The following is an 18,425-nucleotide window of genomic DNA, read 5'->3' as shown; positions in this document are numbered from 1 at the left end:
CTGTCAGCTATGGGATGAGATATCTTCATCTGTGTGGGTGTTGGTACAGAGATTAGCCTGTCACACAAAACATGACAAGTGCACACAAAAACTACACAAAAAGCTGACTATGTGCTACAGTGTACCCATCTACTCCTGAGATAGAATAACTCCTGAATAAACTCTCCTGCCGACAGGAAGCTGTTCACTCTTCAGAGGCCTTTTCACAGATCACGGAATGATTCTGCAACCCCGGCCTGGTAGATGACTAAAACAACCTGTTATAGTCGGAGAGAAAGCTGCCCATGACTGTGTCTGCAGAGGTATTTTGGTTTTTGGACAAGGACGGAGTCAAGGACACTCAGTGTAGAAAGAGAGGCCTTGCTCGAAGAAACGAGCAAAACACACTTACTCAAATGTCTGCCGTCTGTCATGTGTATGTGTGGTACATGTGCCAGAAAAAGCAGGCGTGTCACCCCACCGGGGAAAAGGAAATGAACAAAATGAAGATGAGACAGATAGAAGGAGAGATAGAGAGAGTCTGGGAGTGGATGGGAGGAAATAGAGCGTGAAAACGAGCAGGGACAGAGTGACAGAGACAGGAGGAAAGAGAGAGAAGACAGGGGGAGTCCTGTATGACTAACAGAAAACAGAAGGGGTGCAGCGCTTAAATTTATCATGCCTTTTCAGCCATGTCCTGGCACAGACGAGGGTGGAGAATCACGGAGAAAGAGCTATGAGGGAGAGGACCTTTTATCTATCAATTTAAATCTTGGCATGGTCTGAAAGCTGTATTGATCTGAGAGCTCTGCCCCTCACCATTTCCTTTCACACAAATATGTATGAGTATATATGTGCTCAGAGCAGAGTCTCAAGACAACAGACATGGGGTGGGGCAGCTAGCCTGGACAGCTGGAGGCGAAAAAGGAGAGTGAGCACTGCAATGGCAGCAACCCCTTTCTCCTCTTTCATACGGTCATGGTGGCTAGTGGTTGGACAAAGAGTGTTTTGAGGGGTTGTAGGTGAGACAGGAATACTGAGTAGGGGTTTGTGCTTTGAGGAGAGGGGTTTCAGAGGGTTGCCTGGGGCACACTTGGATTTTGGTCCCAAAACGATTGTGGATAGCGAGGAAGGTGGGGTGAGGTGGAAAAAGCAGAGCAGTATGTCATGCTGTTCCTCTTCCCGCAATCTCTCTTTTATCAATCACCCCCTGCCTCCTCCCTGATTCCCCACCCCGCTAGGACTGGCATCAATCACCTCAGAGAGCAGCATTACAGGGCAGAAATCGCCAGCAGCCTGAAAATGACTAAAGTGTACACATGTAAGCATGTTCATAAGACACACACACACTTGCATGTTCTCCAGTCTCCACATTCATGCCACCCTGCTTGCTTTTGACACAAACACAGCCCTCCCCACCTGCAGCACACACACAGTGTGTGTGTATGTCATCAAAGCGGTGGGTTGAAAACTACAAACTCAAGGTCTCTGCAGGGGAGGGAAGGAGCTGCCACAGAGGTTTTGATATGTTGTTGCTACAGAGTGTGTGTGGGGCAAGTGACCTCCCTGCCTCTGTTCAGTGATAACAGATCATTTACTCAACAATGGCACTATGCACCATCCACAGCTATTCACCGTTTACTAGGCAAAACACGCATCCCTGCAGTTGTGGATAAACACAAAAGTACACATGCACAGGCACTATGAAACACACCAATACCAGCTACTCAAGGGATGCACACCAACATACTGACATGCACGTACACATCCTCTGGTTGTAGCATTTGCAGACACTTGAGCACTACACACATGCATCTTTCATAACATCACATTAAAAAGTGCATTAAGGCTGCACACATGGGGCGCTGTGTGACCTGCAAGCACAAACACACACACTAGCCAAATGTTCACCCCACACTTGCAGCTGCCCAGAGAGAAAAAGCCCCAAGTCTCAGCCGTCTGCTGAAGGTGGTGACAAGCGAGCCTGGAGAGACCTCCTCCAGCTTCTCCCGTCTTAGAGCCAGCTGCTGTCACCCTCTCTTTGGGGAGACCACACAACAACCTCTCCCTTAAATCTGAACCCCCTGCTACATGGAACCAGCCAGGTGTGTCAAGGCAGACAAGACGCATTTGTCACTCACCACTCCATTCCCAGAGCATGCAATCTGGTCCAGGTCCAGAATAGCTGACATGTTTTTCCCACGCAGGAGAGGAGTGTGTTATGCTATGTGCGAGTGTGTGCTGGTCAGCTTTGAAGATCTCCAAAAGGAGGAGGAGGAGGACGAAGAGGAGGAGGAGGAGGAGGAGGAGGGAGGGAGCGTTGGTAGAAAGGGAGGGATGTAGGGTGAGGCGGCTAGAGCAGCGGCAGTGGCGAGGAAGAGAGGGAGGAGAAAGAAATAGCAGAGGGAGTCAGAAGGAGATGGGTAAATAATCTGAATGAAAGCAGAAGAGGAGGGAGGGGTGGATACGAATGCAAAACAGATAGAGGGAGAGAAAGAGAGAGAGCGATAGAGAGAGAGAGAGAAAGAGAGAGAGAGACAGAGACAAGAGGAGGGAAAGAGAGCAGGAAAAGAGACAGAGGGGGAGGAGAGTGAGACTGCAGTTTGTGCTTGGTAGTCACTGTGCATCCATACATCCAGCCACCGGTGCATCTAATTGGACTGCGGAGGGTCAGGTGGGTGGAGGGAGAGGGTGGGGCTTGGAGGAGAGCAGAGAGAGAGGAGGGGGAGAGTGGGACATGTTTGTGTGGAAGAGGGGTGATGGGGTGCAAAGGATGCAGAGGCAGTCGTGGAAAAATGGGCAGGCTGCTGACGTCACACTGTTATAGTGATATAGAGGTGAGGAGAGGAGAGGAGGCTGACTTTGACAGCTGACACCCTGGGCTTTGCACTGCATCAGCAAAATGGCTGCTCATAACTTAAATTCACCAACAATTGTCTCCAGGTTCACTTTAGCGTCACCTTGCTGATGGAGGAGAGTGTGAATGACCTTAAGTATCCAAATAAGAAGTATTCCCGCCCCCAATGTCTATAGTTAGACTCTGTTAATGACTTCCAGTTGCAAAAGAGAGTAACTCAGCAGGACCAGCATAAAATGCAGCAGTCTGACTTCAGCATAGTAGTAGTATTGGCGTTGAAAAGATGACCCTGATTATGTTCCATGCTCACCAGAAAATGATCCCATTATGGGCTGCTATTTTTACTCAACATTCACAACCCTAAATCTGCCTCAGAGTTATTTGATCCACATAGTTTATTGATCTCTCCTTCTCTACTCCCTTCTGTCATCTGCACAACTGCAGGCAGTGCACGGTATAACACCTTTGTCTGAGACAGACTGCTTTTTGTAGCCAATAGCACATGTGCAAAAATCACAGGGTGGGTGGGATCACAAAGACAAAGGGGTGCTCCATTGGCTAGTCAATGCAGCAGCATCTTTGGTTGTAAATTGCAAGTTGTTTCTCCTCTAAATTTTCCCTATCTTAACCCAAAGAGGGTGCCACTGACACATGTTTACTGTGTGTACATTTCAACAAATAAATGATAATGATATGCAGAATGGACAAACAGAAAAACAATAATGCAATAATGCTCAATATGTTGCAACAAGAGAGTAGCATCTTTGACATTCAATTTCCAATAAAGATCTTTTTCCAGTGTACCACATCATTAGTTCAATCCCAGGTCATTTAAATCAGATCACAGTCAGAATATGACTAACTGGAAGTGTTGCAGTGTTCAATCATTTATGCCAGATCATGGAGTACATGCAATTGGTCACATCATCTCACGGAGAGGATGTGTGTGAACTAACACATGTATACCATTTCCTTGACAGTACAGGTGCCTCATTGTGTCAGACACTGAGTCATTGTGTGTCCAGGACTCTGCAGTCTGAGGAGTCATTCTGGCACAGTGACGCACTGGTCTGCATAGCTCAGTTCAATATAGAGCTTTACATTAACACTGCAAAAATATAAAGTTTGTTTTCCTCACACCCACGCATATAAACAATGGACAAGATCAGGAAAACAGCTTGTTTTAAACTGTACACAGTACGACATTGTGTGACACATGGCATGGTCAGTTTTATCTTCTTCTAAGACGGTGACTGTACCACATATGTGCAATAAGCTACACTTCTGTTATGCTAAAACGTAGCTTTATAGCAGCACAGAGGACTAAAAACACATCACACTAAACATACTGTAGCCCTTGAGCCACAATGAACAGGGTTATGGCACCCTCTGCTGGGCTTAATCAGACAGTGGAGACTGAAAAAGCCAAAGTCGTGACTTGACAGCCCTTTGTCTGACAAATAAAGGTGGCAGCTTCTACTAGACTGCTTGTTGCAACGGTACAAGGTCAATAAGGAGACTGGTATCAAAACTGGACGTGACCCTGAAAGGTGATACCTAAATAGTCATGTTGATTACAAGGAAAAAACCCATAAAGAAATAATTATTTTGAAATGGTACATATAAGATAAAAAATAAAAATAACATAAAACTAAAATATCACATTCATTCTGGTTTCGTGGAGACCATCTTTGACTCTCCACAGCATACATCATCAAACCTAACAGGTTCTATTTATAAAGTGTACAGTCAGCTATTTCCATGCACATGAAGTAACTCCGTGTTCTAAAGTATGCACTTAAAAACACAGCAGTGTCCCATGGGTGGAGGAGGCTGACTCACACCTTCCTCCCCTCCTCGCTTCTCAGTGGTGTGAGCAGGACATCATGAGGGACAAAAGACTGCAGCACCACACCCTTCTGGATTTCCTCTCATACCTACCACCACCACCACCACCATCAACGCCACCCCCTCCTAATGCAGGTGCACAGGCTTCCGACATGACTGTTGCAGTGGCTGTGGACTGCCTGTGGTGGGAGCTGTAGGAGCAAAAGGAGAGGAAAGAGAGCTGGATTTGCCCTCCAGATGCTGGAATGTCACATGGGCTGCTCAGACTGAAGGTGCAGTGGTGAGGACCCCTCCCCCACACACAGAAGGGATTCATGGGAAATCTGATGCTAATGCCTTGTTCTGCATCTGGGCTCCAACTGTATTCTTGTACTACTGAGCTGCGTGGCAGTGGTAGCCAGGTACAATGAAATAACATTGGGTATTTTTTTAATTCTTACATTACATAAATGAAGGAGACTAAAATAGCAACACATATCTAACATTTTGTATATTGTTAGAAACACATTTTGGAACACTACAGGATGCTTCTACAATTTAAACTTAATAGTGTGGTGCGGCCAATTAATAAATTGCTGGTAAGCTAGCTAACGCCCCCGGATACCATCTTAACCCTACACATTTAATTTCTATGAACCCCAAAGTAAACTGCACGCTGCTCTTTGAATACATGCCATTCACAAGATTGCTAACTAATTTCACAAGTCATTTTAACTGCAGACATCTTGACTTGTCATAGTAACAAAAGCACAGGTCTTATAAATAACATTGCCTATGCTTCAGCTCTGTTCTATTTTTAGTCTCCTGGTATGTCTTGACAGTGTGACAGTATGTGCAAATTTCAGGGACCCAAAACTGAAGCAGCACAGTGGAATTCAGTCATCATCAATGTTGTTAAACCTGTTCTCTTCCTGCCGTGAAATAGTTAAAAAGTCATCCGTGAAAATGGCTATAATATCTATTAAGTACTCACTTTGGTTTTCACTAAACATTTACTTAAACTTCCAAATAGGGTTCAAAGGATCACCAGTTCAAGGAATTGTTCCTTGAGACTCTTGAATGTGACTGTGTGAGGTCAAAATGGCTGCCATGGAAATAAGGTCAAATACAGTTAAGTCTGCCGCAATACCACTGGGACACATCCTTCTTTAAAGTACAAATGCAGGACCTGGACTAAATCACAAGAGGATGACTGGAAAGAAATCATATTGAAAATACGAGTGAGCATTTTATGAATGTCAGAGTGCTAGTATTGGCAAAGCAGACTGGAATGGGTGCTTGGGAGCATGCAGCCTACTCCAGCTAACATGCTTTCCTCTCCTCCCCTGCCTGCAGCAGCTATATTTAGCTCTGGTGGGATGCAGGCTGGAAGCAGCCGTGACTGCAGAAAGTGAGAGAGGGATGAAAGGTTTAACCCTTTGCAGCCGTGATGCTCAAGAAACACGGCAGTGTGCTTGCCTGTGGGAAGTCACTCCTTATGCATACGGCTCCTTGCAAGAACAAGCTAATTGCCTAGCACAGAGGCGGAGGGCCAGCAATCCCATTCCCAATGCAAAGACACTATCAAAGAAAGGGATCTGGAACACTTCCTGCTCAAGGACAATACCCCTTTGTGCTTGAGTGATAATTATTCTTACATTATCACATAAAAAGATCTGACTATGGCCGAACAGCTCACTGTGAAAAAGGCAAACAGTCTCTGCAACACAGGAGCAATAGCAAAAAACTCTCCCTATAAATGGATGTCTTAGGTCACTGCACCTTTACGTCTCTTCAGACATTTACTAAGAAAGTACACTGTGAAAATCATATACATCCGTCACACAAACAAAAACAGACTAAAGAACCACCCGATTTTCCTGATTTTATCACATACAAAGTGCAACTTATATCACTTATTTGACACTTGGTGAGAGACAGAGTTATGTTCTGAAAGACCTGTGAAAAATCTCTACTGGCAGTTTTACACCATTTTATTATCAGTGTAAATCGTCCACAGGCCACAAACATACCAGTGAATTCATACAAATACAGTATGCAACCCACCAAAATAAAGACATCTGTGTTAGGCTCTTTTATCATTTTAACCAGAACTCTAAATTATAAAAAGATCCTTTTAAAGTCAGGTTTGACCATCCCTCTGATACTGACACAAAGCTGCAAACGACAAACCTGGAGAACAGGCTGGGCAAAAACTGTATGACAAAAACATTCAAAGTCCATCTTGAAAAGTTAATGGCCTCTGTTGTGGATGACACCCGTGTGAGGTAAAACTGGATGCTGCCTGTGAGGAAATGATGTTCAAATGTAGAGCAAGCGAACAAATGGCTTCAGCAGTAGGACTGTGAGAATGGGGCCATGTCCCTATGCCCCAACCCCCCTACCACTGTAACAGCATCTGCCATGATGGCACACCAGTGCTTTGTGTAGGCAGAGAGAGCAACACTCACCTGGCAGTCGAAATCTTGAAAGTTGCGTGCATTCTGCAAGAAAGGTGAAAGAGGAGAGATTAAATATACACTAAACTCACAAATGCCACATTTCTATGTGTATGTGGAGCCAGTCAAAATACCTATTGTACTTGTAACACTCTGCTGGAGGCTCATTCAGTGTAGGTGGACGGCACTGCAGTACACGATGTGTCAGAGGTATTCAACATACAGAATTGTCTAAATACCTATAATATGTGTTAATAATTGGGAGCAAATCCACCAGTATCCCATTTCTATAATCTCTTTACAAATTTTGACAAGAAGCAGAATGTGGCACAATTAGATCAAAACATTTGGTCATTTTTTCAGAAACGATAGTAACAATGTCTGATCAGTTAGATTTCAGCAAGTTAGTGGGGTCCAAGCAGAGAACGCTGCGCCTGGATTGCAGAAAAACAAGCATGTTACGGGTTCAAACTGAGTGTCTACCAGTGACTGCTGCTACTGGATCTACTGATTGACATTTGAGACATACAGCACAATTATAGCATTTTCTTGATCATGGCCAGTTATGACTGCAAAAATCTCCAGTTTTCAGGTAATAAATTGCTCTTCTCCGCTTCAGAAATCATCACCATAAACCAGTTTTTTTTTTGTATCATACCAAATAAATGCTTTACACATATTACATGAGTGTTGCTGCCAAATTTTTACAGAGTATTGTCTTAGCTGGTGTTTGTCTTTTTTCAGAGAGCAGGATGCCACAGAAGAGATGGGCAGTAAAGCGAGAGTGGGCAGCAACAACAGAGACCACTCTTGTGGAATTCATTTACAGGCCAGACTAGTAGGGAGTATATGGGTGTAGAAACAGATGGTGGCCCTCCCTTTCTTTCTTCTTCGACTGATATAGAGGTGCAGCAGCAATCATGGGAAACCCGTGTTTCCAGTCAGTGTTAGGGCTGCCTGAATTTGGCACAAATCAAAATCACAATTATCTAATATGACTACTCATTGACTGTGGAAACATCATGCATTTATGGAACTTTAAAAAGATGTCCTTTAAGAAGTATAACAATGGATTTTCTTAAACTCTTAAAATTAATCTGAAAAACAAATAAAGGAATGTAATGTGTTCTGCGCCACCATGGGCTTCAACGAGTCCTTTTAAAAAGTTCTAGGTGTCTGTTACGTTCTACTCTTCATGCAGTATTGAATGTGGGAACATTACACGTATAGTCATCACTGTAGGGAGCCAGTACATGCACTGCATGGGATCGAGTTCACTGTACATGAGGTCGCGCCTACGCCTATTGTGCACACCTGCGCGTCGCTTCATCAGTTAAATTGGTGTCACCTTTCTTGATGACCACAGGCTCTCCCTCCGGATTTATAGCACAAGACAAATCATAGCATTGCTTTGTCACTGCAAATGCTTTGTCTTTTTTATTTTCTAAACATACCACAAAAAAACAAATTCTGCTTGACAGGACAGTTGAAATAAGTTTCTGTCCCACCCCCTGTTTCCAAACCACTGGATCAGTAATAGGTTGGCAGCCAGACACTTAAAAAAAAAGAAGAGGTATTTCAAATCTAAAAAACAAATTCTATTAATTGTACAACCCTAGCCAGAATCGACACTACTTGATTACTGTTGTACACTTTTCTGTTGTTGAAGTATAATAGAAACATGCTGAAGGTTCAGGAAGGAATTGTAAGTCTGAGGTTGATTGACAAAGCAAAGCAATTTGTTGCTATGCCAACTGTTGCACTAGAGAAGGAGTTAATTATCCATTATCCCTTATGTATCTTCGGCCGCAAAGTTGAACTATAATCACATATGTTAGTAACCTTTGCTGAAGGCCATTAAATCTGTCACCTTGTTATTTACTGTTGCTAAGGTTACTTGGCTGCTGCAGACAGTCCTGTTACTCCTCACTCTTGGCTGCATCTCCAGTGTTATCATTCATAAATGTATCATCTGTATGGAAACCAGAAGCTGCTTTCATCATTTCCACATTGAATCAGAGAGAAAATGAGAGTCCTCTATCATCACTGTTATCATGTCATTATCTCCCTCTGCTTTCCAGACTTCTGGCTTTGTTTTTTTAATGAGCTGGCCACTAGGTGGAGTGAGAGGTCAGTGCCAGTATCCTTCATTTAGATTACTTTTATGATGAATACTCCGCACCCTGTCACCTCACACAAGGCATCTACCTTACACAGCACGCAGCCCAACACTGAGAAATATGTTACTGCTAATTCTTCAGACCCACTGCTGAGGTGATGCAGCCCCCTTAGATCTGATCCGTCACAACTCACTTCTCCTCTGAGGCACTTTGCCACCCTGAATGTCTGTGACAGTTGCCTGAGGGGAGAACAAAACACTCCTGTGTATTCCACAGACACACCCTCTTTCTAATCAGCCCATCAGCTGTTGAGATGGAGCAGGGAAGAGGAGGAGGAGGAGGCCAGATGAGGATGTGGGAAGAGCTTTGATCTCCCTTTGGGTTTTTTCTCCTCCTTCCTTCTGTTTTTGCCATAGCTCACTTGTGGGAGTCTTTCAAGCTCTTAGAAATAAAGAGATGAGTTTCTTCCAGTTTCTCCTTTGATCTCTCTGGGTACTTGGTTGACTCTCTTTTCTGACTGAGTGTCTTACGTTAGACACCCTGCCTCACTTCTTTCTTGCTTCATTCCGTCTACAACCTTTTTTTTTTTTTAGATTGACTTGCTCGCTCGCTCCCTTCTTTTCTTTCCCCTCTCGACAGTCAAGCAGATATGAATAATTCACTTTGATGAACGGTACTGCAGAGTGTGCATGCTGAGTGTATTAGCGTATGTATTTGCCTGGTGGGGCCATATGGGGTGCTCGTTCGCTTTAAGCGTACACCACAAGTCTTTTTCGTTTGTATGTGTAACATATTGGCTCAGGTGCACAGTTGTGTGCCAATTGCCTTAGCAGCTTGTCACTGTCCTCAACTCACCTTGTTGGTCAGCAGTGGCTTGATCTCAGTCAGCTGTACATCCTGCAGCTCATCCATCTTCCTGTCTCGTCACTGAAAACCACTCTGCCCAAGGAGAAGAAGAGAAAACATTATACTCAATGATATTAACAGTTTGGAAATAAAAACTGGACATTGCTAGAGCATCACATAAGACATCATTGCTTGGACAAATGAAAATGCCAGTTGAAGACAAGGCAGGTGTCATTATATAATTCTTTCTATGGACTTTTCAAAATGAGTGGATGAAATTCTTCGTAACTGACAGAAGATGTCTGGATTTTCCCATTCATAACTGACTCATGTTTGACAGCGCTTCTGTCAGCTGCAGCTAATGACTGGGAGGGGGGGGTGTTGAGCAGAGCTAAAGTTGCACAAATGGTAAATTGATTTTTTTATATTGCACTTTCCTAGTCTACTGACTTCACAAAGCCCACTTGTCACACTACACTTTTCACACACACATTCATACACTGATGTCAGAGACTGCCAAGCAATGTGGCAACCTGCTCTCTATCCAGAGCAACCCATGATATTTCCATGCTCAGCCACTCGTTCACTCACACACTGATGGACAGCCATCAGGAACAATTTGTGTTTCAGTATCTTGCCTAAGGATACTTAAACGTGCAGCCAGAAGATCCGCGGATCAAACCACCAACACTCCGATTAGCGAACAACCTGCTCTACCTCCTGCACCACAGTTGCCACAAATATGATTCACATGGTGACAAATGTGGCAAAAACAAAAAGTGCTCCAATACTAAAAAGGCAATCTTGTTCACCTGTTCACCTCAATAAAATTCACATGAGCGCATTATATTAGGAATTCCCCCCCGGTTTTATCAATGATTTATGAAAATGAAAACCATTTTTTTGTTTAGGAGGTGAGGCATGAATTTTCTTTTAGCTTCTGAAGGTGAAGGAAAGTTTAAGAATCACTGGTTTCAAGAGTAAAATGTCAAAACATAGTGGAAATCCCAATTTTTCCAAGTCTAAGGTTCAAGGATTCACTACATACATAATTGTAGCTGCTGTAAGCTAGTTAGCTCAGTTAGCTGTGCTGATGGCCGGAGTGATAGGGGACTGTCGATGTTTACACTATAACCACAGAAACTTTGGACTGCCAGGAGGAGATTTTCAGGCCCGTAACAGAGGTGACACAACAGGAAATGTTGCCCATGAGCTCCGCACCGGGCACCAGAACCAGAGCCGGAGCTGAGCTATACTATCAGCTCTTCAGGGCCAAAGTAGCATTAAAAGACAGGATGAGCTGGGGTTAGCCAGTTAGTTAACTTTTTATTTATGTTTTACTGTATCCTGTACAGCACTTTGCAAACTTGTTTGAGCAAAGTGCTGTATAAATAAAACTTAACTGTACATACTTAACTGTATTAGGTATATCTGCAACACAGTACTGATCGATTTATCAATTAATTGACTAATCCTATCAGCACTAGTCGCAGTTCAATAAGTATGGGGCTGAAGGGGGCAACAGAATTTAGTCACAAGTCTAGCCCTGACAGTATCTCTCTCGGTCTCTTCTTGACTTCACATTGGCATACAGGGATACGTATATGATGACACAAGAGCCAGTCGGGACGAGGAGAGAGGGCGTTTTCTCTATCAATTCTCAAGGAAAGGTCACACTTCCACACAGATGGCTGTGCAAACACACACACACACACACACACACACACACACACACACACACACACACACACACACAGATAGATCAGGCCAGGTTTAACAAGAAGCTCCCAAGCCCACCTCATTTGTTTTCCCCTTGAAACCAGCCGCTTGTCCCCACCGATAATTACTGAACAAAACGCCCCCCCTCCCCCACTTTCCCTGATATGGTACCTCTTAGGCCTTGCCTGTTTGCACAAGGTGAGGACAGGAAGTGGTATTGAATTACCTGGCTGTGCCCAGGAGAGTGTCTCATGTTGCACATAACAGCAGATGGAGCCTCTGCCTCTTCTAGGTCAATGCTTACAACTGGAAGACAAAGCCAAACCTGCCTGCACCGCACCACAAACAGCCCAGATACGCAGAGATCGCATGGCACATAATGCTAACATGCATGAAGTGGGGGCAATTGTAATTGTGTTTATGGTTAGCGCGACTAAAAGAGTGGCTATAATCACTTCCTGAGTCAGAGCCAACCCCCTGGAACGACCTTGAGATGCTGGTACCAGATAACCTTCAGGGTTGGTTAGTGAGGATTCTAGCAGTAAACCAACAGTGATGACGATTTCATGCCATGTCTGTATAACCAGCAGTTTCATCCTTTGATTCCCTGACAAAGGTCTAAACAGACAGCTGCCTGTTGACGCATGAATAAAGTCAGAGGTCATCTTGCTTGCTTGGAAACAACCAGGGAAGCAGATGGGTACAACTGTGCACAATCCTCAAATTACATAAAACAGTCAGGAAAAAAAATGTAGAAACATCGAGTGTTGGAAGTGCTCAGCCATCAGCATGGGGAGTGAAAACATGCCCGGCAAAATCCCTGCTGACAAATCCGGCTCAACGGTGGAACTAAATAATATTTAGACAAGTGAACAAGGAAAAAAGAAAAACAAATACTCTGCATGCTTGAGCGTATTGGCCGGATCAATCCAACACTTCCTCAGGCTGTTACAGAAAGAGGGAGGGGGGCAAAAGCCGCTTTAATTGTAGCAGGCTAGTCGTGTAATTGAGGTGTTAAGAGAGACGGGGTCAGGGTGAGCTTAAACCAACTGACAGACTGACTGGGTGGCTTTCACAGCCCAACCCCACTGACCCCTTATACTGGTAACCAACTTCCATCACTCACGCACCATCAATCTGTGCTTATTCCTTTGGTTTCCACCTGAGAGAACGTCGACTCCCCCGGGGGCCACAAGCAAACCTCAGACCCCCTTAACCTAGCATCAAATCACCTCAAAAGTCCCGCTTAGTAGCATCCACTGCCACTCCATCCTACTGTGCCTGCTCGCCCGTTCAGCATGCTCAGCTGTTGCCATAGAGACAAAGCTGGTTGCCGATGTTTATTCTAAGCTGGGATAGCCCCAAGGGACAGATGTGAGGCAAGGAGACAAGGGGAATAGATAGTGGTAGAAATGAGAGGAACCGATTTAGGTCCATTTACCCTGCCAAACACAGACACTCAAATGAGCCATGCAGACTGTCTACATACGACAGCAGAGCTTCGTGTTATTGGAAGAGAAAATCTGTAGTAGTCTCAGATGACGGGGGGGGGGGGGGATATTCCATCTGCAATCTGTGCAGCTTGTAGGGTTTGTCCCATATTCACACCATACCATTAAAGTGGATGAGGATGGGGGAGGGACTGAGAGAGTTCACGAGTCCCTCTAGCCTCGACAACATGAGTGCTGGATCGCTCTCGTAAATGGTCTCCCTGACAGAAGAACCTGTTTAACTCATCCCTTCCGTTTGCAGATGGGTAAAACACGAATTACATGCTGGCTCTACATGCTGATTTCCTTCATCTGTTCTCTGAGTCCATTTCCCAGTGCGGGTGTGTAGCTGCCAGCAGGACCTCATCTCGGCGCTAAATGTCATGCCACGCAGCGAGGGGCCAAGGGGAGTGAGCTGGGTGAAGAAATGACAGCAGGAACAAATCGTGTCAGAGGAAAACCACATGAGGCCATTTCTATGCCACAAAGGTCAGCCTTTACTACAGTTTGGTGTCAGCACTGCCTCTGGGAGACTGGGAAGTTTTCAATTCAGATGCAATTACTATATGACAAAGACATGTTGAAATATGTCAGTTTAATAAATATGTTACATATTTAGCATCCCTCTCTCCCTCTCTCCTATCTGCTTCCTCCTACCTCACTCACATCATCCTGTGAGAAAAGAGAGGATGTGCCCTAACCTTAACACTGAGCTACAGGCGCCGGCTCACGTTCATGTGTGGACACAGAGATGTGTGCCAAAACACCTACAGTAGATATATGGTGTCTCTGCCAACAAAAAGGAGTCCTGTAGCTGCCATGTCAGCAGCCGACGCTGAGAGATCGATGAACACATCCCCTGCTCCTCCTCCATTTTCCTTCTGCCCCTCCCACGTCGTCCTCCCTCTCCACTCCATGCACTCTCTCCCTGTCTTTGTCTATCCATCTCCATCTCACCTTGGACCGTCAGGAAGTCTAGGCAGGAAGCATGATGGATGCCTGAGAGCCCAGCCGTGATGCTGACCCCCCCCCACCCCATAGACTCCTCAATTAGGCCTCGTTCCTCTTTATTGCCATGGCAACTGTGACTGCAGATTTACTCCTTGTCATCATCATTCTCATCATGGCCGTTCCCTGACTCTGACCTCTTTGGCTTGACCACAGTGAATGTCAGCACGCTGACCTCATATTAACCCACCTCTGGGTCTCTGTGGAGAGCCTGACTCAGCCATCAGGCGAATTGCCATGGTGATATAAAGCAGAAATCTATAAGCGTCTAAACTGTCACCTTCTATGAGGGAGAGGTCTACAGCAAACCTGGTGAGGTTGAGTCTGCGTCTCCTTCAGTGAACTGAAAATCCACTCACACACACACACACATATCTATATAGCAAAAACATAGTAGCCACGGATTCTGTTTAACGTTTTCAGTCTTCTCAATGTTACAGGCAGAATGGCGACCGGCAGACATAAGAGTAATTTTTTGAATATTTCAGACAAATAAATGAAATGTAAACATTGCAAGTTATGTAAAAAAAAAAAAGCCCACCACAGAGCAACTATTATCCATCTTTGCATTCATTAAAAACAGAAAACAGCAGAAACAGTTAACAGGCCATCTGTTATCAGTCATCTGCTAGAAATATTAGCAGACACTGTTGTGATGCCACCAAGACAGAGGGGACCCGCAATTTTGCCTGGGTTTTCACTTTTGGACTCAACAAAAATATAAACACAACACTTTTGTGTTGGATTTTTGTGTGCACTGACAACATTTTAAGATCCAACTTCCCTCAAATTTTGAACACAAATTTGTTAAAATCCATGTTAGTGAGCACTTCTCCTGATGAATGTGGCATATCAAAGTGCTGATTAATCAGCATCATTAGCACACAGGTGGGTCTTCAGCTGGTCACATTTAAATGCCACTATAAAATTAGCTGTTTTAGCACACAACACAGTGCTGTGAGTAGGGGGCATCCAGCCACTCAGAGACACATTAATGGGCAGTGTCCATCAAAAGATCCAGATTAGGTGCCTTGCTACTGACAATTAACTACTAATTTCCAGTGAGAGGAAGTAGTGTCACTTGGCTGTCTGCTTGCTCTGGGAACCAAATTATTCTATGACAGTTCCTATCAAAGAGGAACACAAGCGTGCCTGTCCTCAACTGGAGCCTCAGTCTGAAGTCAGGACTTCACTGGCTTCACATCACAACAGAAAATAGGCCAGCACAAATTCCAGGGATACTACCCTCCTGCCAACAGCCCAACTTCTAGGTCTGCCCATCTTTGTGTGCTAGAGTGTTTTGCTGTCAGGGCAACAAATAAGAGCAAAAAACTAATCCCTGCACAGTCACCAGAGTGGTGACGCCTTGTTCTTAGACAGGGGACTTTTCCATCCAGGGGAGCCTTACTAGAAATTTCTTTCCAACTTTTCGTAACCAGGCCAAGCCTGTGTTTACAGTTCTGAGTCTGCAGAGGTAGCAATCCCGCCAGAGTAAAGCTAATGGACTGTGACAGGCTCAGTTCCAGATTATTGCTCTAACCCAGGCCGTTTGGTAAGAGAATTAAAAGAAGGAAATCCATTTGTTTGGTGTTTCAGCCCTCACTCCTCCACCCCCTCCTGTCAGGTCAATAACAACCCTTTTGATAGAAAAAGATGGTTGAATGTTATTATGTTTTGTTGTGGAGGCAAGGCAGGGAACCTGACCTGGAGTTTGCTCGTGTTCCCAATCACATAAAAACTGACCTATAGCACAGAACATCTCCTGCTGATACTGCCAGCAAACGCACACAGACGAACGGGCCTGGAGACGAGCACACACTCACATGCATGCGGGCGCACACGCTCAGCTCCCCATGCTCCACATCTACTTAATTAAATGACAGCTTGCTCTCCTGAGGCCTCCTCACAGCTTATATGATTCTCTTGATATGAGCTGACAGATCTCTCTTTTTCCAACTTTTGATGATACAACAAAAACTATAATGAGACATCTCTGTGATGTCTCTTTCCCTCATGATTCTATCAAAGTAGTCTATTCTTATCCAAAACCCAGTTCAAAATGTGGAACAACACTCGCCGCTGGTTTTGAAACTAAACTAATAATACTGGATTAGGTAGTTTTGAAGAACAATCCTGCACAGGTATGAGCTCACATAATTGATATATACACATTTACATGGAGATTGACTCTGAATAGACGGCAAAGCAAAAATAATGTCACATTGGTTACAAAGAAAAAAGGAAATGTAAGATACGTGTCACAGAAGCTATTTTAAGACAGTGAGAGAAACAAATCTTGCTCCTCAAATACGGACCTTCCTGTTTGATCCTTCCAGGATTAAAAAGGCCTAATAAATGCTAAATACAGCATTACTATAATTGACTCATCCCCTCTGAATCTGAAAGCAGACTCACTCAGTCACTTCCACATCTAATATCCTGAGCCTGAAGCCAGCCATAACTCAAAATGCAAGTGATAAAAATGTTGTAGAGGTTGTACTTGGATGGGACATGGGATATTACACACACAGGGACAATATTGCGACTGCTGCTGTGAAGCTATGAGACACACACACACACACACACACACACACACACACACACACACACACACACACACACACACACACACACACATCCAATAGCATTTGTATGTGTGTCAGGAGACTCACGACCTTGTCTTCTGGGTCGTGATAATCATTCACAGTGTGTGCGTCTTTGTCTCCTCAAAACACGTGTCTAATGAAGCGCATTGTTGCATCTATTTATAGAGGAAATCCTAAACTGGCCGTCAATCATTTGAATTTTTCTATGCGTGTGTGTCTAGAAGTAAATGCCTGGTTCCTCAGCAACAACACTGATTGGCACGCAGCAGCCACTGCACTGATCTGCCTGCCAAAAAAGGGGGCCCCCCTCTACACACACCCACACTGACCTCTATACTCATGGCGGATTGGGGACAGCCTCTGTTGCACTCACAGCCATCCATGTAAACAGGCACATAACCTCAAGGCACACACACAGTCTCAGATAACTTAAGGCACAGTATACATACACCCACAGTATATTCACTCATACTCATCTCTCATCCTTGCAAGACCCCTCCTCATTACTCTCTGAGGGCTTTTAACGAATTACATTATTCCTTGTGGGGCCACTTTATCTGCTAATGGTCTTCTGAGATTAAAGAGCAGCATTTGGTTGTATTGATTTATAACCATATAGCTACTGGCATGATCAGCATGCGTCATCTGTCACGTGAAAATACACACAGCCACAAAGGGAGAGTCTCAGAAGACAGCCAACTGGCATCCTAAATAAAGTGCTATGGTTCGTAAAATTATTTGTCATAACTTCCAGCAGCACGCTAAATTTACTGCACTAATACAGACACAGAGACCAACAGCAATATATTCCACTGGTGAGGTGACGTCTCGGACCAGCAAACTGGAAACTCCATTAGGCCCGTGTCAGACGAGGGACTGTACGTAGCTGTAATGAATTTTGTATGTGCATGGTATGTTAGGTCTTCTGTGCATGTATGTGTGTGGGGGCAGCTGGGATGTGAGTCATTCCTCACATGTTCCCCACTGTTTAGTACACTGTACTATATACCCACACAGAGTCAGAGAGGCATCTATTTTGGTCACCATGTATTAATAAAGTAGTGTTTCCCGGCACTGAGCTGCATATCAGTTTTAAGTGAGTCTTACGAGTCAGTGTGTTTTGACTCTTAGACGTGATTGTGTCCTCTTGCCACCCGCCCTACTCTTGTATTGAACTATAAACTAAGACTGGACAATACACCAAGATGTGTAATAATGACATACATGATCTCTTAATGCCCTAAATGTACATATATTGCAATATTTTAATCAACAATTGACTGAATGCCATGTTATTAAAATGTGGATGGCTACAACACAGGTGTTTTCACTTAATCTTATCTGATTAGACCTCCTCTCAGACCATTGTGGGCATTTATAGACCGTGATCTGTTGATGACTCCTACTGTGAATAACCTCAGACAAAAGTGCCAAATGAATGTAATATTCTTCTGTTCGGATGAGATAATGTAAACCCTCAAAAGTTTAATTAATAGCAGACCCTTTTCACGGAA

At 44.3% G+C, this 18,425-nt stretch overlaps 1 protein-coding gene across 3 annotated transcripts in view; it reads right to left on the bottom strand.

Annotated features, from left to right (window-relative positions):
* Positions 1-18,425, bottom strand: part of ndrg3a (ndrg family member 3a) — a 35,489-nt gene that overhangs the window by 9,612 nt on the left and 7,452 nt on the right. For 2 of the 3 annotated variants that reach the window (XM_037100016.1, XM_037100018.1), the window contains exons 2-3: positions 10,098-10,181; positions 7,135-7,167 (exon numbers count right to left, since the gene is read on the bottom strand). In XM_037100016.1, coding sequence (XP_036955911.1) covers positions 7,135-7,167; positions 10,098-10,154 — 90 coding nt within the window. In that variant the 5' untranslated portion in view covers positions 10,155-10,181. Of the gene's footprint in view, positions 1-2,120; positions 2,520-7,134; positions 7,168-10,097; positions 10,182-18,425 lie in introns of those variants that run through there. The other variant, XM_037100019.1, reaches the window with a different exon arrangement.

This window comes from Acanthopagrus latus, chromosome 6 (assembly GCF_904848185.1).
Source record: "Acanthopagrus latus isolate v.2019 chromosome 6, fAcaLat1.1, whole genome shotgun sequence".
Taxonomy (NCBI): Eukaryota; Metazoa; Chordata; class Actinopteri; order Spariformes; family Sparidae; genus Acanthopagrus; species Acanthopagrus latus.
This window is presented reverse-complemented; position numbering and strand designations above follow the sequence as displayed.